We start from the raw sequence: 21,697 nt of genomic DNA, 5'->3' as shown, positions 1-21,697 counted from the left end.
CTTGTAAATAGTCCACGGGAAATGTCTGGGTTACTCATGAAGAGATGGAAACTCTCACAGCCTCTCCACAAACGGTTAGTTTACAGCAGCACCGCCTGTGTTGTGTAGCCTCTCCTGCGGGTGCCTCTTGCCACCTTTTTCTTTTGTAGATTTACGACAAGTGTACTTGTAGACGCTCAATTCTTGTTTTGATAGAGTTTAGGTTTTTTTATGTTTGTTTTTTTTTTTTATAACCTCTTCAGTGTTGGCCAAACTGGCGTTTTTAATGAGGTTTATTCAACTTTTAAGAGGTTAATTTGAGAAATGAATAGAAACTAGTTGAACCTCTGTGTTATTGGCAGACTGTGAGGCCTTCTCATTGCCACTGAGATTATTAGAGTGCCTTCTGTGAGTTTCTGTTCAACAGCTCATATAGGGCTCAAATTTTGACCAATTCCTGCTGAATCTGCCAAAATTCTAGATATGGGTGGCCATGTCGGCAACATCAGCTCAACAAACTAAAGATAGCCATAGATGTTTTTTTTTTTCGGCTGAACGGAAAACACGGATTCCTCCATCCTCAATACACATGCGAGGTGGATGGCGGAATCCCCCAACTGGGACATTGTATTCTGACAGCAAGACACTCCACTGTCAAAATACACTGATCAGAGGCTGCATCCACAGATATAGTAAAGTCCAACGTTCCTGTTTGACAGAAGTTGATCTACTCCAGGTTGTGTTGAAGTGTGAACGGGGCACCTAGAAAACAATTGTGTACTGTGTGTCCTAGTGGTGACTGGTGCTCTTTCAGTGCAGAAAAACGCCAGTCATTTCCATTTGCGAACAGGCACAAAGGCTCCTCTGTAAGATCCATTGGCTATGTAAGCATTTGTATAGTTTACGAGCGTATGAAAGAAAATACAGAAAAATTTTCTCTTTTGGAATACACCTGTAACCTATACGTAACCTATACCTTTACATGCAGGCGTAATACACCAGGATTTGTTGCACAGGCCCAGTCGTCTGTGTACAAGGGTTCTAAAAACGAGATAAATTGTAACTAAGTGTTTTGAAAGCAGCAGCTGACTACAGTAGATCAGTGTTTATAGTTTAACAAATTCTGACCAGAAATATCCATTTCTGACAATCGGGGATGAAACCGCGGCTAATAAGGGTCAAGTGCCTCCAATGCACAAGTGTTCTCAGCCCTGGAATATTTCAGTGATAACACAATCCTGGTGATTGTGTGGTTTTGAGTCCCCTCTGCAATATACAAGCCCTGATGAAGTGGGAGTGTTCTGAGCCACTGAACCATACTGGCTGTTTTATGTTCTAAGCAAACCCTACTATTAAAAGATTTTGGACTTGGTCTGGCACTCTTTAGAATTTCCAGTGTCCAGTTGATGGCAGCCTCATGTTCTAGGTCAGGAATTTGTTAAAGTGCCTTCCCATGTTTGCGCACAGTGCAAAATATATATTATAAAATATATAGTGAATTCTAGAATTAAAATGTATGTGGCATTGAGACCATGTTATAAACACAGAGGTCCCTAATGGTTTCTATGTGTTTCCACATTGCATGTGCACTGGAGGTTTGGGGAGGGGGTTGTGTGTTGCATGGAGTGACCACTTTATTCCCATTAACCCTGCTGACTAATGTTTTGTGTTCTTTTGCTTTCCTAACCCACCTAACACCAGGAAGATGAGGAGGGAAGCTGGGCTCAGGTTTGAGCGTTTTTCACTAATTTACCTTTTCAGTTTCAATCACTTTTTAGCGCACAGAAATCGGACTCTCACATTTTCCTGCACTCTAGGCTAGCTTATACCCTGTCTTCACACATTTCAAAGAGGCTACGGCGTGATGTTTTCCCACTAAACGCAAATTTTCTCAGTTTCTAGTTAAGTTGTATTTTCATATGATTCGAGTATCCTTGAAAACACTTTCCATAGTGTCAGAGCTGAGCTCTTCCTCCTTATTTAAGAGATGAGTAGCAAAAAAGCTGCCTCTTACATATAATCTGCGTCTAGGGTTCAGAGCAGTTACTGAAAGAAGCAGTGTATGTATAGACCCAATGTAATCATGGATTGTTTTATTGCTGCTTCTTTTTAATTTATCTTACATTTTGACAGGGTAGGTACACTTCCATAGCTGGAAATATTAAAGTGACTCTGTTGCTCCAAACCTTGGGCAAAAGCAGTCCCCTGCAAAAAAAACAAAAAACAAAGGGCGAGATTTACACCCCATTTACACTTGTGCAACTTTGGACATCAAGTTGTGCCCCATGCTTTCCAGTGAACCATTCAAAAATATGTGACTTCAATTCGCAGCAACTTCAAAGTAGTTCATGCATTACTTTGGTCCAACTTTCATGCAACTTGAGGGCCATAGACTTCAATGTTAACATCATACCTGAATGTTTTACATGCAACAGTGGTGGAACAATGGGGTCCGACTTTGCAGAGGGACAACAAGTCACATCCAAGTCGCACCCATCCAAAGTTGTGCAACTTTGGAGTCTTACTAAAACTGGTGCACACAGAATCCTGGTGCAGCTGTGCATAGTAACCAATCAGCTTTCAGATTTTATTGTCAAAGCTTAATTGAACAAGCTGAAGTTAGAAGCTGAGTGGTTACTATGCACAGCTGCAAAAGTTTTAGTAAATCTCCACAAGAGTATACTCAACCCTCTGGTTACCTGTGTCTCCCACCTTCCCTTCATTGTAGCACTGCAGCCTTTATTTAGAATCTTCGATATTCAACATTTCTGGAAATCAGGTTCTTCTGTTCCCTGCTGAGCACTCTATGGTTCCTTCCACCAACTCCTACATCTTTCCAGGAAACAGCAGTGACATAGTATTCTGTAGATGGAACCACAGCCCATGGCATGGTCACAGGCATCCAACACTCCCAGAAGTGTCTGATACTGAAGATTCTGACAGAGTTGCAGCTCTCTACATGGAGAGTGTGCCTCAGATTGGTGTCTATACAATAAAAAGGTACAATCATCCTAATCATAGCAAACGGTATATGTATATGGCTAGGGATATTCCCTGCCATGTCCCAGATGGGGGGGAAAGAGGAATGGACTATCTCGCTACCCAAGGACTAACACAATTTATGTGATTAAAAAAAGTTTACGTTTTATTAATAAAATATAATAAAATCAGGACATGTATCCATACATAAAAGTAAAAGATAAGACAATGCTTGCAGTAGCTTATCCTTTTTTACAGCAATGGCTCTGATTGAGTGGTGATGCGCAGCAAATCCTCTACACTGCTTCTTCAGGCAGAATCAATTACTCCCATCTACAATACAAATAATACATCATAGAAATAACAAAGTATTAAACATACATTATTTTATATATGATTGGTAAACAGAAGACCAAAGTAAATTTTTTTTTCTAGGTTGTTGCTTACCCACGGAGCACCAGCAACCAAAAATAGTGACAATTGCAGGGGTACCCAAAGGTACTCCTTCCAGTGGACACCGGAGGCAATCCACAAGCACATATATCTAGAGCAGAGATCTATAGCAGAGATTCAGGTCGAGCTATAATCAAAGATGGACTGACCTATATATCAATAGAGTAGCCGTGTATTGCAACTTGGGGAAGGGGGAGATTTTTTTCTTGGGACCTCTGGGCACCTCACCAAGGTAGGTGTGGGCTACAAGGTCTCTGTGGGGTGTCAGTATCTCATAATCTGTTAACTTGCAGCCAGAAGTCCAAGATGCCTGAGAGCCCCTATGAGATGAATGATATTTGTGGAGTGACCAATTAACAACCAAATGGTGCAAGGACAATGCAACCAGAAATCGACATTTTTACTCAAGCTATATCAAAACAAGAGGATTTATCAAGAATCATCTGCATTAAGAGTACCGTGCTTCCCTGTTTAGTAAATGGAATCACTCACTTAGAGAATAGCTAGTTATATATGTGCTCAAGATGGTTGCGGTAATTTGGACAGGCAGTTACAAGGTAGTACAAGTAATGTGTCCAATGGCAAAATCCCCCCCATGTTGGCGGCTACCACATTGAGGGCTGCGCTCTCTGTGCTATTTATGCTCCCAACCCTTGCGAGTATTGTGACGTCGCCGGATCCACTTCTCTGCACTGTGCATGTGCCGGATTCCCGTGCATGCGTGTGGCCATTGGAGGATGCAGCCTGTCACTGACAGCTGTTATTCCAGCAGGGGGAGGGGGATACCCAAACTACTGGGACCGCCCCCACCCTAGCGTGTGTCCGCCATAGGGGGAGCCAAACACCACAGCCAGCTGCTTGGGTGCTGGTACTCTTAAGGCAACAAACAACCATGAGTGTATGCAATACCAATATATTATATATAATATATATATATATATATATATATATATATATATATATATATATATATATATATATATATATTATATGTGGGCATCAATTAATCAAAACAGCATGCTTAAACGGATATATTTTCGGGCACTAAGAACCAAAACATCTATAATTTTGTATCATCAGAACATGTTCACTACAGTTATAAGGAATAAAGGGAAAAGGGAGGGGAAAAATGGAGAAGAGGCAGGATATAACTGCACAGATCGAGCGGTTAGGTCCAAAATAGAATATTGTCAATAGGGACATAGTCTGTACTTATAAATGGCCCTGAACGTTCCTTTACAGGAAGTGTTTGTAAGCTAACACCTCAATTAGGCTCAGGGGGACAATGGCACTGAGTTCCTTGATCCACAGGGTCTCCCGCTGTAAGATCAAATGATCCCAGTCTCCTCCCCGCGGGTCTTTGGGTACCACTTCCAGGACCATGAACTTAATAACCTCAGGTTTAAACCTTTGATATAAACCAATGTGGCGTCCCATGGTAGTGAGCTTGCCGTTAGTGGAGTAGTAAAGGTGGTCACCAATCCACTGTCGGAGTTCTCTATTAGTTTTGCCGACATAGAACGCATTGCATAAACAAACCATTAAATAAACGACACACAAATGTGGGCGATATAAATCGTTCACCGTTGGAGTATGAAGGTAGTGCCCTCCTGGACCCAATGACATAGAGGGCAATGTCCGCAGCGAATGGTGCCTCGGGGGCCATCTTTATAGTGGCTGCTTGTTAAGTGATCCCTCAATGCGTAACAATAATAGAGGATATGATGGTCTGTCAATAAATGCCAGTGACCCGACTGGGTCATACGTAGTCTATTATAATGAGTAGAAAATTTGGTAATTACTTTTGCTGTGGCTTGTTTAGGCTGTGTTAGGATGTAGAGCAGAGATGTTCTGGTACGTGAGACAGCCCTGTCAAAGCCTTTTTTTCGAGTTAGTCCGCATATAGCCTTTCACAAGAAGTTGCTCACAGAGGGCATTGGCCTTTGCGCAGAGATCCTCCTCCTCCATACAGTACTGTCACAGCTGCAAATATTGGGCATACAGGATACTTCGAACAAGAGACCGGGTATGCGCACTTGAGGCATGCAGCAGTGTACGGCATTCAGCATCTGCTGACTGTTTACGATCAAGCTCTGTGCTGATTTCTCCATCGGGGTCTACAATGAATTTTAAATCCAAAAAGGTAATGCTTTTATGATCGAAATCATACATAAAATGTAGATTTGAATCATTATTATTGAGCAATTCAATAAAATTGGTTAAAAGTGTTTCTGGTCCAGTCCAGATCATAAACAGGTGTCAATAAATCTATGTCAAAAGAGGATGTGGGTTAGGAACAGCATGTATGTTTCCGAATACCAGTCTCTCCCACCTATTATCCTCCACTATTTTTGGTTGCTGGTGCTCCATTGGTAAGCAACAAAATAGAAAAACATTATTTTACTTTGGTCTCCTCCCATTTTACTAGTCATAGCCAAAATTATGTATGATTAATACTTTATTTCTATGATGTATTATTTGTATTGTAGATGGTAGTAATTCCTTCTGAAGAAGCGGTTTTCACTGCCAAACATGTATAGGATAATCAAAACAACTAACATGGGCACTCACATGAGTGTAGACAGGTAGGCCGCACACCCCAAAAGTGCAAAAAATTGTACGAGAACCCCCTAACGGGGCTTTAAAGCAGCCAATGAAATACAATATTGATGGTTGAAAAAATTCAGTTTTATTAATACAAAAAGTATATAAGTAGCATATTATAAAAATCACTGAGGATAAGTACTGACTATTCGAGTCAAGACATGATCTGAATGTGACATGCCATTACAATAAACAAAGCATACAATTAAACCAGGTACTAGGCACAATGCATTAAATGGCGACCAAGGTTATCTTAAAAGTGAAATTCTAAAAGGGGTAGCAACAGATATTGCCTGTGATACCATACATGTATGTGGAGCAACAGAAGTTGTATACGTAAATCCTGACGCGTTTCGACCCTTCCCGGGTCCTCTTCAGAGGATGGTTGCCCACTGTGAAAAGGTCAACATGTGTCAGACATAGCATCAAATCCAACAGTACCAAACTTATGTATGTGCACCATCTATTAGAGTTGCCTAGATCATATAGTTACCTATTATAGAAATTATGACGTTTCCGCGTGCAGTTTAAGCATTGTAAGTTGTTATATTTTTAGGTGGTGCAGTTTCTCTTTAGTTCCCCTGTCTCCCCCGTGTCGGAACAGCTCCCAGGAAAGCGGGCGGTGGGCCAAATGTGTCTTGCGAGGGATCACATCTATCAACCCCCATATAGGACGGGGAAGTAGAGGAGAGAGGGGCAACGAACAACCCGAAAGGCACCTAAATGGGTATACGTTATTGCCAGAAGTAGAAAAATATTGAGCGTTAAATACTGAGGAGCAAAAGGTCACTTGATTAATCCACACAGATTGGAAAATTTCCCAGCTATGGAGATTTATAGAGATGTTAGGACAGTGGGTATTTAACGCTCAATATTTTTCTACTTCTGGCAATAACGTATACCCATTTAGGTGCCTTTCGGGTTGTTCGTTGCCCCTCTCTCCTCTACTTCCCCGTCCTATATGGGGGTTGTTCGTTGCCCCTCTCTCCTCTACTTCCCCGTCCTATATGGGGGTTGATAGATGTGATCCCTCGCAAGACGCATTTGGCCCACCGCCCGCTCTCCTGGGAGCTGTTCCGACACGGGGGAGACAGGGGAACTAAAGAGAAACTGCACCACCTAAAAATATAACAACTTACAATGCTTAAACTGCACGCGGAAACGTCATAATTTCTATAATAGGTAACTATATGATCTAGGCAACTCTAATAGACACATAGTCACATTCAGATCATGTCTTGACTCGAATAGTCAGTACTTATCCTCAGTGATTTTTATAATATGCTACTTATATACTTTTTGTATTAATAAAACTGAATTTTTTCAACCATCAATATTGTATTTCATTGGCTGCTTTAAAGCCCCGTTAGGGGGTTCTCGTACAATTTTTTAACATGTATAGGATTTGCTTCGCATCAGCACTCTTGATGTAAAATATTATATGCCACTTCAAGCATTGTCTTTTACCTTTTCTGTATGAATACATGTCCTGATTTTATTCTATTTTGTTAATAAAATGTAAAAAAAAAAAATAAAAATGATCATATAAATTGTTAGTCCTTGGGTACCGAGAGAGTCCATTGGGGTATAACAGGGAATATTCCTAGCCATATACAAAGTTGCAGCTCTGGAACAGAGCAAAGGCAGGAGACACAAGCCACCAGAGAGGTGAGAGTATACTTTTGTTGCCTTTTGCAGGTAAATGGTTTTGTCAAAAGTTTGACGCAATGTGTGTTTTCTTCACAAAATGTGAAGACACTAAATAGATCAAGTCTGCAGTTTGTAGTTCTTACAAGGCACTTTTTGCCATAAAGCAAATGGAATTTTGGGGTAGGAAAATTGTTCTGTTTTGTAACCAGTTTTACAAAGGTTTTGCTCTTATTCTAGACCCTTGCATATGGCGACATGAATCATGAGTGGATTGGTAACGAGTGGCTGCCTAGCTTGGGCCTGCCTCAGTACCGAAGTTATTTTATGGAGTGCCTTGTTGATGCTAGAATGCTGGACCATTTGACAAAGAAGGACCTCCGCGGACAACTGAAAATGGTGGACAGCTTTCACAGGTAGGATCCACCACGTCAGGTCACCTTGTGAACTGTATAGTGAGGGGCTGTGAAAAGTCAGAAGTATGGAAAAAACATTTTTCCCAATTCTTTTTCCAATCAGGAATAGTTTCCAGTGTGGCATCATGTGTTTACGGAGGTTGAACTATGACAGGCAAGAACTAGAGAGGAAAAGAGATGAAAGTCAAAATGAAAATAAAGGTATTAAAGATATATTACTGCATGTTAATTGATTATGTTAAATAGTTTGTTAGACTTGATATTTTTTAACGGATACCAATACAAAAGCAGCAAGCATTATTACTGAGGAACAGCCAGTCTTAAAGGATAAGTTCACGTTTAAGAGCATGTTACCCCATATTTAAGATGTAACTTGCTCCTATACGCCCACCTCCCGGCACCAGTGCTCCCCACTCTGTAAAAGCAGGTGAGGGTTTTTCTCCCCGCACCCGCTGTCACAATTCTGATGTCACCCTGCCAATCGCGGGTGCAATGTTTTACAGCCTGCAGTGTAAAAAAAAGAAATGAACATTTTTATCTGCAAAATATATTTTTTTTCCCAAAAGGTGAACTTATCCTTTTATTGACCATGCAGCTTACATACACTGCTCAAAACAATTCGAGTAACACTTTGAAAACACATCAGCTCTCCATGGGGAAAAATATCATGCTGGATATCTATACTGATATGGACTGGGTAATGTGTTAGGAACGAATGGATGCCACATCGTGTGATGGTAATGAAAATTATCAACCTTCAGAGGGCTGAATTCAAAGACACCTCAAAAAACAAAGTGCATAAATGATGCAGCAGGCTAGTAATTTTGCTGAAATTTCAAACTCAAAATGGTACTCAGTAGTATGTATGTCCCTCACGTGCTTGTATGCATGCCTGACAACGTTGGGGCATGCTGCTAATGAAAGGACTGATGGTGTCCTGGGGTATTTCCTCCCAGATCTAGACCAGGGCATCACTGAGCTCCTGAACAGGGTGAGGTGCAACCTGGCGGACTTTGGATGGACCGAAACATAATGTCCCAGAGGTGTTCTATTGGATTTAGGTCAGGCGAGCGTGGGGGCCATTCAATGGTATCAATTCCTGTATCCTCCAGGAACTGGCTGCGTGCTCTTGTCACATGAGGCCGGACATTGTCTTGCACAAGGAAGAACCCAGGAGCCACTGCACCAGGGTAAGGTCTGTCAGTATGTTCAAGGATTTCATCCTGATATCTAATGGCAGTCAGGGTGTCATTGTTTAGGCTGCAGAGGTCTGTGTGTCCCTCCATGGATATGCCTCCCCACACCATCACTGACCCACCACCAAAATCAGTCATGCTGAACGATGTTACAGGCAGCATAATGTTCTCCGTGGCTTCTCCAGACCCTTTCACGTCTGTCACATGTTCTCAGGGTGAACCTGCTCTCATCTGTGAAAAGCACAGGGCACCAATGGCAGACCTGCCAATTCTGGGGTTCATTGGCAAATGCCAATCGAGCTCCATAGTGTCAGGCAGTGAGTACAGGGCCCACTAGAGGACGTCGGGCTCTCAGCCTCTGAAGTGGTTAAAAAAGAAACTTAAATAAGCAGAAAACTGCTTTACGACTGTAGAGCGGAGAGGGTTTAACTGTTTTAGGAGTCGGGCCTTGTTCACACGCATTAAGCGTACGCCTGCACGAGGGCTGTGTCTGCCTGCAGAAGCTGCACAGACACAGTTGTGCTGGGGACATGCACGCACCAACATGGATGTCATATTGGGAGCAGTTACTATGTCCATGCAGTTGCTATGTTTCAATTGATGTGTATGGCCTACACGGGGATGTACGGCACAAACAGACATGAATGCTTCAGTATGCCCATGTAAACTAGGCCTTGAGCTTCACTTTAGGTACAAAACAAGTGCCTGAAGGATGGTGTTAAGACTGAGGGTAAGACTGGAGTCCAGCTTTATGTGTCTTTAAAATGTCAGTGTGTGATTTTATACCAGACGCCCAATACCCTGTGTCCCCGAAAATAAGACCTAGCGTGATTGTCAGTGATGGCTGCAATATAAGCCCTACCCCCCAAATAAGCCCTACCGTGTTTCCCCAGAATAAGCCCTACCCTGAAAATAAGACCTACAAGGACTTTAACTAGGGCTTATTTGGGGGGGTAGGGCTTATATTGCAGCCATCACCGACAATCACGCTAGGTCTTATTTTTGGGGAAACAGGGTAGTACAACATAAAATAAGATTTTAGAACAAATAATGCAAGTTATTCTGTTTTAATTTTTTTGGTGCTGGTGTTTTGTTCAGTTAATTTTAGTATTTAAATTTTAGTATCATATTTTTTTTTTTTTTTCAGATGTCCTTGTCTGGAGCAATGACCGGGTTATCAATTGGATATTGTCCATTGGACTTAAAGAATATGCAAATAATCTTCTAGAAAGCGGTGTTCATGGTTCTCTGATTGCCTTAGATGAGACATTTGATCATACCACATTGGCTTTGCTGCTACAAATCCCCACTCAGAACACACAGGTAACTTGGATGAGAGGTGTAAGCACTCTTCACAGGGGGACAGATGTGCTGCAGCAGTTTCACCAGATAATTCTTCACATCCTGTCTCTTTCAGGCACGCACAGCACTGGAGCGGGAATTCAATAATCTTCTTATAAGAGGAACTGATAGAAGATTTGATGATGTAAGACTTTGGTTTTTATGCTATGCTTATGTTGAATATATTAAAGTGAATCTCTGCTTAATCAGCAAGTCTTGGTAAATATTCTCAAATTATTTTAGAAATTTGACTTGTATCTGCAGCTTTTAGCATATTGCACAATCCTAAAATACAGCAGGGAGATTATGGTCATCAAACAGGTAGTTCTTATGTATTTAAAGAGAAGTTCAGGAATACAAAAAATAATCCTACTCGCCTAGATGGCTGCAGCACTGATCCTAGCTGCAGTTGTCCCCTGCTGGCTCTACACCCAGAGTGATCAAAAACACCCTGATCGCTCAGTTCTTGATATTCAGTCTGCAGTGACTAACAGTCATTGGCTGTCTGCTCTGGCTCTCCAACGCTCACTGGAGCGCCAAGCTGTGCAGGGGGTGGGCGTGGCTGACATAGTCTCCCAGTGACTCACTGGGAGGCTGAGCCAGCTGCCGGTCCAAACATCTGGGTGTATCCCGACTGTAAAGTCAAGATCTTTCCAAAGCCTGGACCAGCTGAGTGACGTCAGCCAACAGCGGGCTTTTGCAAGATGTATGTACATGCACTACTGAACACTGGGCGGGAGCTTAAAGCAGTATAATCCCAAAATCAAACATTTATTTCAACTCACACATTTTTAGGGGTGATGGCTGCAATATTTTTATTTTTTAGGCTTGCTTTCTTTCATCTTTGCCTGGTAATCCTGCCAGTAAGTTTTTTGTTTTTCAACAGAACAAGCTGTCCTGCAGATGGAGCACAAATCATTTAGCACTGACAAGTGCTTACCAGTGGTCAGCTTTTATTTGTCTAAAACCTTTTTCCTAAAAGGGTGTCTGCTAGTGCATCTAACACTCCCCTCCCCCTTGATTGACTATGCTGCTGTAGCAAGGTGTCTCTGTTGCTCCTTCATCCAGAGTGGGAGAACTCTAATACAGGAGTTATGTTACCGGCCAGATCACCAGGTGAAAACAGGAGACAAATCCTTTAAAAAAAAAAAAAAAAAAGAAAAAACGAATGCAGCCAGCACACCTAATGATTGGCAAGCTGCAATATATAAAATTTTTGGTTTTTAGTTTAATACCGCTTTAAATGTATGTAACTATCTTCTGGCTGTGGGATAGTATTATATAATTGTATTGGTATAATTAACTCACAACAGCAGTCCTAACTCCCTTCCCCTGGTGGCAGACTGCAGAGACGTACCACTGCCACCTGTGGGGAATCAGTGGTCCCTCTGCAGCAGTTTCACATGCCCCCCCACCTATAGGAATGTTTCCTATTCTCTTTTGTGTGCATGCCTCACAAATTCTTTCTTTAACCACTTCCCATCCGGCCTATATAATACAGCTGAGCCGGAGGCACCATTATCCCGGATGGATGTCCTGTGACAACCTCCCACTCACTGTGGTCCTCGTGTTCCCTAGGGGGCCGCACATCAGCGTGATCTGTGACCTACTGTGTCCACCAGACACAGTGGAACACAGGTGGTTGTGCTGGGCTGGCTCCGGTACCATGTGATCGCTCTGACCAATCACAGCAATCACATGTTAGTTTTACACAATGGCTTTAATTGATAGCCATGCATTGTGTACTATTGTGATCTCTATGATTGGTCACAGTTATCTTAAACAGGGCCAATCACATCGCACCTGTACCATGTGATAGCTGTAGCAAATTGCAGCTATCACAATTGTACATAATGGCACAAGAATGGATGCCAATCATATAAATGATTTGCTTATATAGTGCTCAGCAATCATAGTAAACATCTAATCACATCTACAGAGTAGTACAGTGTCACTATGGTCACAGTATGTAAAAAAAAAAAAAATTAATATACCTTGGGGTACCTACTTTCCAAAAAGGGGTCATTTTGGGGGATATTTGTATTGTCCTGGCATTTTAGTGTCACCGGGATTGACCAATTTTCAAATATATAAACCACAGATTTTAGACTATAACTTTCACACACAGTAAATAATTTATCCAGAATTGCATTATTTTTACCAAAGAGATTTGCAAACTTTTATAATAGAAGCTAAAAAATACCACCAAAAGAAAGTGATATCTCTGTCAAAAAAAATACAAATATTTAATTTGGGTGCAGTGTTGCATGAATGAGTCATTGGCATTCAAATCGTGACAACGCTGAAAATTGGACTGTGCAGGAAGGGGGTGAAAGTGTCCAGTATTGAAGTAGTTAAATGACATATTAACTATACAAAGAAGTAATTTAGGCTGTATATAGGGCCCTACATAGACCACAGTTCTATGGTCACATCTTCTCCTTTCTTGCTGACCATTTACAAAACGAAGTCTGGAGCTGTATGTATTTTGTGAAAGGTAAGGAGATACAGTGGGGAAAAATCATTTGATCCCCTGCAGATGTTGTAAGTTTGCCCACTTACAAAGAAATGGAGGGTCTATAATTTTTATTTATATTTTTAGGTGTATTTAAATGATAGACACAGAATATCAACCAAAAATCCAGAAAAACACATGATACAAATGTTATATATTGATTTGCAGTTCAGTGAGTAAAATAAGTATTTGATCCCCTACCATGCTCATGTGGTACACAGATTAGTCCTGTCAATTTTAAGAAGGTGCTCCTAACGACAGCTTGTTATGTGTATAAAAGACACCTATCCACAGAATCTTTCTTCCATTCAAACCTCACCATCATGGGCAAGACCAAAGAACTGTCAAAGGATGTCGGACAATATTTTAGACCTGCACAAGGCTGGAATGGGCTACAAGACCATCAGCAAGAAGCTTGGTGAGACGGAGACAACTGTTGGAGCAATTATGGAGCTCCATGCAAGATTTTGCCTATGGGGTAAGGATGATCATGAGAAAAGTGAGGGATCAGCCCAGAACTACACGGGAGGAGCTTGTGAATGATCTCAAGGAAGTTGGGACCACAGTCACCAAACTATTGGTAACACAATACGCAGCCGTGAATTAAAATCCTGCAGCACCCGCAAGATCCCCCTCCTCAAGAAGGCACATGTACAGGCTGAATCTGCCAATGAACATCTAAATGATTGGGAGAAAGTGCTGTGGTCAGATGAGACCAAAATTGAGCTCTTTGGCATTAACTCGACTCGCCGTGTTTGGAGGAAGAAAAATGCTGACTATGACCCTAAGAACACCATCCCTACAGTCCAGCACGGAGGTCGAAACGTGATGCTTTGGAGCTGTTTCTTTGCTAAAGGGTACAGGTCTACTTTTCTGCATTGAGGGGCTAATTCAAGGGATCATGTATTATAAAATCTTGGATGAGAACCTTCTTCTCTCAGCCAGAATGCTGAAGATGGGTCTTCTCTGACCCAAGACATACCACCAAGGCACCAAAGGAGTGGCTCAAGAAGAAGCACATTAAAGTCATGGAATGTCCTAGCCAGTCTCTAGACCTTAATCCTATGGATAATTTATGGAGGGAGCTGAAACTTCGTGCAGCCAAAAAACCCTAAAGGGGTTGTAAACACTCGTGTTTTTTCACCTTAATGCATCAAGGTGAGAAAACTTCTGACAGTGACCAACCCCGCCCCATCCCGCCCCCCCATTTTTACTTACCCGAGCCCCTTCATTCCCTTGACGGAGACACGCTCTCCCTCTCTGCACGGGGCCCTGGCTCTTGATTGGATAGATTGATAGCAGCACAGCCATTGGCTCCCGCTGCTGTCAATCAAATCCAATGATTCAGGAGGCGGGGCTGAGTCCGGCATTCCTGTCTATGGCCGCAAATGCTCGGGAGAGAGGGGCTCATGGCAGCACCTGGTCCCTTCCACAGCTCCCGGTACAGACAATTTAGACAGCCTCTGACTCCTCATCCCCTATTTTCCAGACTTATTACGATATTTGGGTGCACCTGCCCCTGAAGAATGGTATTATCCACGAAACGTGTTGGGCTAATTTGGATGCACTTATTCTCATGCAGACGCCCATACTCAATACATTATCTTGAGTTCTCCATCTACCATGTAATTTTCAATGTTTTTACTACATCCAGGATTCGTTCCATACCACACAGTGGTTACTAATGTTTGTTTCTATATATGGTCTGTAATATGTGATTGACAGTTTTATTCATTGCTGCATGTATCATGTCATTTTGTTATTTTGCCATGGTTCTTGTTTCACCAATAAAAACATGTTTTTGATATCTACTCATCTTCTAGCCATGTGTACTCGCCTCATTTAAAGTCCCAAAACCCCCCCTTTCTTTTTTCAGATTTAGGGATGGAGACGTGACCCATATGTCTCATTTAAAGTCCCAAACTCCCCCTTTTTAGTTCATATGATAAAAAGTATAGACCCTTCATTTCTTGCCTCTGCAGGGGATCAAATAATAATTTTCCCCACTGTAGAGGCTAAGATGCAACTACAGCATATACAGCTGAGAGAGCAGGGAAGAACAGCAGAAGCCGTACTTTCACCCGCATGTAAACAAGAAAATTTGTTGGGTGAAGAACAAAGTGTACATTATGGCAGGTTACTTTAGAAGAAACAGTGCTCAACTCATTAAACTCCTGTGGATGGAGTTTGGCTTTATATAGTTAATAATATTTTTGCCATTTTTAGTTAACTTTGTCAAATATGAAGTAATATTTGGAAAAGTTGACTAAAAATGACAAACTATTATTTAAAGCCCAACTCAAGCGCTTACACTGACAGGTTTTTTTTTTTTTTTTTAGGTTTTTAGGGCTAGTTGCTGTGACTTCCTTACTTTTAACTTACCCCTCTCTAGCGAAAAACCACTGATACACTCAGGAGAGCAGAGTCAAAACACATGATTGACTGAAGCTCATGCCACAGACAAGGGTCGGCTCCACACTAACAATACGGTCTTTGTTTTAGGATGATGATAAAAGCTTTCGACGGGCCCCATCGTGGCGAAAGAAATTCAGACCAAAGGATGTGCGAGGAATGAGTGCCGGCTCTGCGGAGACACTACCTGCCAACTTCAGAGTCAACTCTTCAATGTCTTCTCCTTCTATGCAGCCAAAGAAAATCCAGATGGATGGTAAGACTGACCGCTTCCTGTGTGCCGCGATGCATGATAGAATTGTGTGCCCTTTCAGTGCATGTGTTGCTACCACTTTGCTGACATTTTTCTTCATAACTTTCTCTTTACGCTACTATAGCTTGTTTCCTAAAAGTGTGTTGTAACCTATTTTGTTCTGTGCATTATGATCAGAAAATATAAGTTTTTTTCTTTAGGCATGTAAATATGTTGTAGATATTAATAGTTTGTACTTTTTTTTTTGTAGCCAGCAAACAGAGCTTTAAAGTAGAATTCCTGCCTAACACGAACTAGTCTTAAAAATGTCCCCCCCCCCCCCCCCTCATCCTACCTATGCTGACCAGACTTTGTATAGAAGAGAGAAAACGGTGTGTACTTGCCCATTTTTAGGCCACTCCGGTTCGGTCATGTGATCCGGCTCCCTGTGTCAGCGGTGGCTGAAGGGGAGGCCGTTCTGGGGAGCCCATGGGTGACATCACCGCTCCTGGATTTCTCAGCCGCTGAGTGCTATATCCTCTCCCCTGTAGCTGCCCTTCACTGACACAGGGGCTCACGTAATTAGACCAAAGCAGGCTGAAAATAGGCAAGTATCTTCTTTTTTTTTTTTTTTTTTTTTTTTTTTAAACTTAGGTTTAGTTAGTATAGGTTTTAGGAGGCGAGAGGGGACATTCTTAAGGCTGGTTAGGGTTCGGTAGGAATTCTAATTTAGGCTGGCCATACACAAGTAAAATTTTGTTCAAAATTTTCTATTTTACAAGTTTTCTATTTTCTAAACTTTATTGGGGGCAAACAGCATTCAAAGGAGTAGCATGGAAAGTTTTCTCAAAGGAATTACTAACAATGTATGTTTTTGTTTGATCATTCCAAAATTGAATGTTAAAAGCAATCGAAATACTTTTGAACGACATTTGTCAAGCCATTGAATGTACTGAGAATTTTCATACAAACTTTTAGCCGAAAATCTACTAGTGTATGGCCAGCTTTTGTCTCTGTTTTTACATGTCCTCCAGAGGCGTGTTTATCAGATGCTCGGTCTGATCAACATCATGTGTCTGATAGTTCTACCTGTGCTTCATCCTTAACAACCAATGAGTTTCTCCTAACTTAGCTGCGGCCTCTGACCACCCCTATCAGAAGGAAAGAGGTATAACTCCAACATACAGGGATATACAATGTAATACTGACACATAATTACACACATAGGTTGGACTTGATGGACTTGTGTCTTTTTTCAACCTCATCTACTATGTAACTATGTATACTTACTAGTTGCTAGGTGGTGAAACAGAGGCAAAGCAGCCAACTTTAGCTACAAGAGGGTTTTGCATGCAGTAATCTAAAATGTAGAAACACGAAGTAGTTACACTAACCCCTTCACCGACATGTAGCACAAGACCTCCCGATGTGTTCCTGAGTATCTCCTAGCTCCATAGTGTTTAAGACACCCAGAGCCACCCCCCAAGGCTCCTAAGGCAGTCTCCGTTCAGCTTCTCTTTAACCTAAGTTTGGGAAATAGTCTGAATACCCGGATTGAAAACAACCTTCCAACATGTACACTTGATTCTTTATAAAGGCTGCACACCTTTTAACCCATTTATCAATCCAGCAATCAGGCAATGTTGTCCTTCACCCATACAACATAAACTGCCTACACTATTCAGACAGGACTCGCATGAATGACGGGAGCATAGGGCAGCACTGGGGCGCTGGTCTTACTGGCATGCAGGACACAGAATACTAGTTGGAGTACAAGAGGAGTCTAGGGCAGGAAGGACCCCTATGGGTACCCACAGAGCACAAAACCGCATGCTCAGGGATGTCCAGTAATCACTGTGATGCTCAGATACATGCCATGAGTAGAATTCTGGTCAGACTGGGAAAAGAGCATGGACCTGAAAAGCCACCAGATGGCATCCTTAATTTAGATACTTCATACTACATGAGTACTTTCACTTTGAAAATCTAGCATTTCACCACCAACATCCACAACCGACTGACCAGGGCTATGACGGTGTTTTGTCCTGTGCAACTCCAAGTAGCCTTTACAATTTGGAATATGTACTGAGCCATCCCGTACTCAGGCTCTCTTTACCACCAATCTATAGAGCAGTGGTCTCCAAACTTTAACAAAGGGCCAGTTTGCTTTACTTTAGGGGGGCTCAGACTGTGACCAGTGGGAGTAGAAAATGCCCTAGAGTCAGTTGAGTACACAAGGCCCCATCTTTGGTGTCAGTGGGAGGAATAGTGCCCCATCTTTGGTGTCAGTGGGAGGAATAGTGCCCCATCTTTGGTGTCAGTGGGAGGAATAGTGCCCCATCTTTGGTGTCAGTGGGAGGAATAGTGCCCCATCTTTGGTGTCGGTGAGAGGAATAGTGCCCCATCATTGCAGTTAGTGGGAGGAATAGTGCCCCATCATTGTCGGTGGGGGGAATAGTGCCCCATCATTGTCGGTGGGGGGAATAGTGCCCCATCATTGTCGGTGGGGGGAGGGAATAGTGCCCCATCATTGTCGGTGGGGGGGGAATAGTGCCCCATCATTGTCGGTGGGGGGGGAATAGTGCCCCATCATTGTCGGTGGGGGGGGAATAGTGCCCCATCATTGTCGGTGGGGGGGGAATAGTGCCCCATCATTGTCGGTGGGGGGGGGAATAGTGCCCCATCATTGTCGGTGGGGGGGGAATAGTGCCCCATCATTGTCGGTGGGGGGGAATAGTGCCCCATCATTGTCGGTGGGGGGGGAATAGTGCCCCATCATTGTCGGTGGGGGGGAATAGTGCCCCATCATTGTCGGTGGGGGGGGAATAGTGCCCCATCATTGTCGGTGGGGGGGGAATAGTGCCCCATCATTGTCGGTGGGGGGGAATAGTGCCCCATCATTGTCGGTGGGGGGGAATAGTGCCCCATCATTGTCGGTGGGGGGGGAATAGTGCCCCATCATTGTCGGTGGGGGGGGGAATAGTGCCCCATCATTGTCGGTGGGGGGGGGAATAGTGCCCCATCATTGTCGGTGGGGGGGGGAATAGTGCCCCATCATTGTCGGTGGGGGGGGGGAATAGTGCCCCATCATTGTCGGTGGGGGGGGGGGAATAGTGCCCCATCATTGTCGGTGGGGGGGGGGAATAGTGCCCCATCATTGTCGGTGGGGGGGGGGAATAGTGCCCCATCATTGTCGGTGGGGGGGGGGGGAATAGTGCCCCATCATTGTCGGTGGGGGGGGGGAATAGTGCCCCATCATTGTCGGTGGGGGGGGGGAATAGTGCCCCATCATTGTCGGTGGGGGGGGAATAGTGCCCCATCATTGTCGGTGGGGGGGGAATAGTGCCCCATCATTGTCGGTGGGGGGGAATAGTGCCCCATCATTGTCGGTGGGGGGGGGGGAATAGTGCCCCATCATTGTCGGTGGGGGGGGGGAATAGTGCCCCATCATTGTCGGTGGGGGGGGGGGAATAGTGCCCCATCATTGTCGGTGGGGGGGGGGGAATAGTGCCCCATCATTGTCGGTGGGGGGGGGGGAATAGTGCCCCATCATTGGTGTCAGTGGAGTGAATAGTGTCCCAAGTGCCAGATATAGGCAAGCAAAGGACTGCATCTGGCCCCTGTGCTGGTTTGGGGACTACTGCAGATGGACGTCCTTCTCTTACGGCCAGATCCAGTGAAAACTTTTCTTTGGTCTCTTTTTACATCGATTATCCTTAAATTGTTGACTAACTTAAGACTATATACATTTTTCCAAACTGCTTCATTAAACAAAAGCTTTCCTTTTTTATAAAGCAAACTGATACGTATACAGCCAACATACATGTATGGGAATGGTTTTGCCTGTATACAAAAAGATTTCCAATTCAGCACAGAATTTCTTGTGATTTATACACTTCTGCCACACTGCATAGGCAGCTGGGTAATACCTATTCATTACTGTCCTTTTTGCAGCTTTCAGTGTTACCTGCCAGGTCATTGGGCAGCAAATCCGCAGTCTGATGTAGCTCAACTGCTCATGAAACTGAGACCTTTATTGACCATAGAATTCCCGAATAAATCGTTTTACAAGATAGTTTTGTTGAGAGTCTATCAGTATGTATTCAGCATACAGCTTTAGCTCAGTTGTTAGATGTTCCCAAAGGCTTATTAAGCAAAATGAGCTGCACATTATAATAAAGAATTCTTTGCCTGTTGCATTATTAATAGTGAGGTTCCAGGTTGACCTACATTTTATTAAAATGTTCAGAATGTAAACTTGGAACGTCGTGTCTGAATTAGTGTGACTGGTCCTCACAAGGTCTGATGCAAAGTGTGTGTATTGTGTGCAGCATAACCTAACACTAACTGCATGTCGTGTTCTGCATGTTTTTTTGTGATTATTAATAGGCAATGTGTCTGGAATACAAAGACTGGATTCAGCTACTATTAGGACATACTCCTGCTAACGTTGTCTGTTGGTGAGTTCTGGCCTGCATTCCGTATAATTCCAGGTATAGTTTGTGGTATCCATATATAAGGAGCTAGAAAAATTGTGAGGGTGGGGGATCTACATAAACTGGAGAAGTCGTGCATGACATCCACTTAGCTTCCAGCGTCCGCTTGTTAACCGCTTCAGTACCGGCCACTTTCACCCCCTTCCTGCCCAGGCCAATTTTCAGCTTTCAGCGCTGTAACATTTTGAATGACAATTGCTCAGTCATTCAACAGTGTACTGAAATTTTGAGAATTTTTTTCACACAATAGAGCTTTCTTTTGATGGTATTTGATCACCTCTGCGTTTTTATTTATTTATTTTTTTGCGCTATAAACAAAAAAAGAGCGTCAATTTTGAAAAGAACACAATTTTTTTACTTTTTGCTATAATATCCCCGATTTTAAAAAAAAGGATTTTTTTTTCTCAGTTTAGGCCGATATGTATTCTTCTTCTACATATTTTTGGTAAAAAAAAAATCGCAATAAGCGTATATTGATATGTTTGCCCAAAAGTTATAGCGTCTACAAAATAGGATATTGAATTATGGCATTTTTATTTATTTTTTTTTTTTTATTAGTAATGGCAGTGATCTGCGTTTTTTTATCAAGACTGCGACATTGCGGTGGACAGATCAGACACTTCTGACACTATTTTGGGACCATTGACATTTATACAGCGATCAGTGCTATAAATAGCCACTGATTACTGTATAAATGTCACTAGCAGGCAAGGAGTTAACACTAGGGGGCGATCAAGGGGTTAAATGTGTTACCTAGGGAGTTATTCTAACTGGGGGGGGGGGGGGGGTGGCACTGACTGGGGGAGGAGACCGATCAATGTTCCTATAAACTAGGAACACACGATCTGTCTCCTCTTCCCTGACAGGACGTGGATCTGTGTGCTTTACACACATATATCCACAGTTCCTGCTCTGTCACGAGTCATCGCGGGTGCCCGGCGGACATTGCGGCCGCCGGGCACTCGCATCAGCTCCTCGGTGACGCGGCGTTGTGAAGGTAAGGTCGTCATATGATGCCCACCCAGGATAGGAGATCCCATCTGCGGATGTCATATTACTATGGGCGGGTATTGAAGTGGTTAAGCTTTGAAAATAAAAGCTAGAAGCTGATTGGTCTGCTCCAGTTTTAGTAAAACTCTACACCCTCCTTGCACCCTTGTGTTTTTATAAATGCACCTTTCTATCCTTTTTCTTTAAAGTTGAACTTTAGTCAGAAAAAAGTCCCGCTAGATCACTTCAGGATGGGGCCCTACATAAACCACAGTACTATAGTTAGATCTTCCCCTCCCTTGCTGACTGGGCAGTAATCTGCTTGGGATGCATGACTCTGCACAATATAAATGTAAACTTCGTATGTTCCTGGCAGTTAGATGCATCAAAAATCATGTACAGTGTGGAAAAATTTTTATTTGATCCCCTACAGATTT

At 42.9% G+C, this 21,697-nt stretch overlaps 1 protein-coding gene across 1 annotated transcript in view; it reads left to right on the top strand.

The window, feature by feature from the left end:
* The window catches only part of PPFIA1 (PTPRF interacting protein alpha 1), a 177,937-nt gene that overhangs the window by 150,454 nt on the left and 5,786 nt on the right, over positions 1-21,697 (top strand). The window contains 8 exon segments of the mRNA XM_073604239.1: positions 12-74; positions 1,681-1,707; positions 7,903-8,078; positions 8,182-8,279; positions 10,422-10,597; positions 10,692-10,760; positions 15,633-15,798; positions 20,164-20,234. Of these exon segments, the coding sequence (XP_073460340.1) occupies positions 12-74; positions 1,681-1,707; positions 7,903-8,078; positions 8,182-8,279; positions 10,422-10,597; positions 10,692-10,760; positions 15,633-15,798; positions 20,164-20,222 (834 nt within the window). The 3' untranslated portion in view covers positions 20,223-20,234.

Source organism: Aquarana catesbeiana, linkage group LG11 (genome assembly GCF_042186555.1).
Source record: "Aquarana catesbeiana isolate 2022-GZ linkage group LG11, ASM4218655v1, whole genome shotgun sequence".
Taxonomy (NCBI): Eukaryota; Metazoa; Chordata; class Amphibia; order Anura; family Ranidae; genus Aquarana; species Aquarana catesbeiana.
Note: the sequence above shows the minus strand (reverse complement) of the source record. Positions and strands in the feature narration are given on the sequence as shown.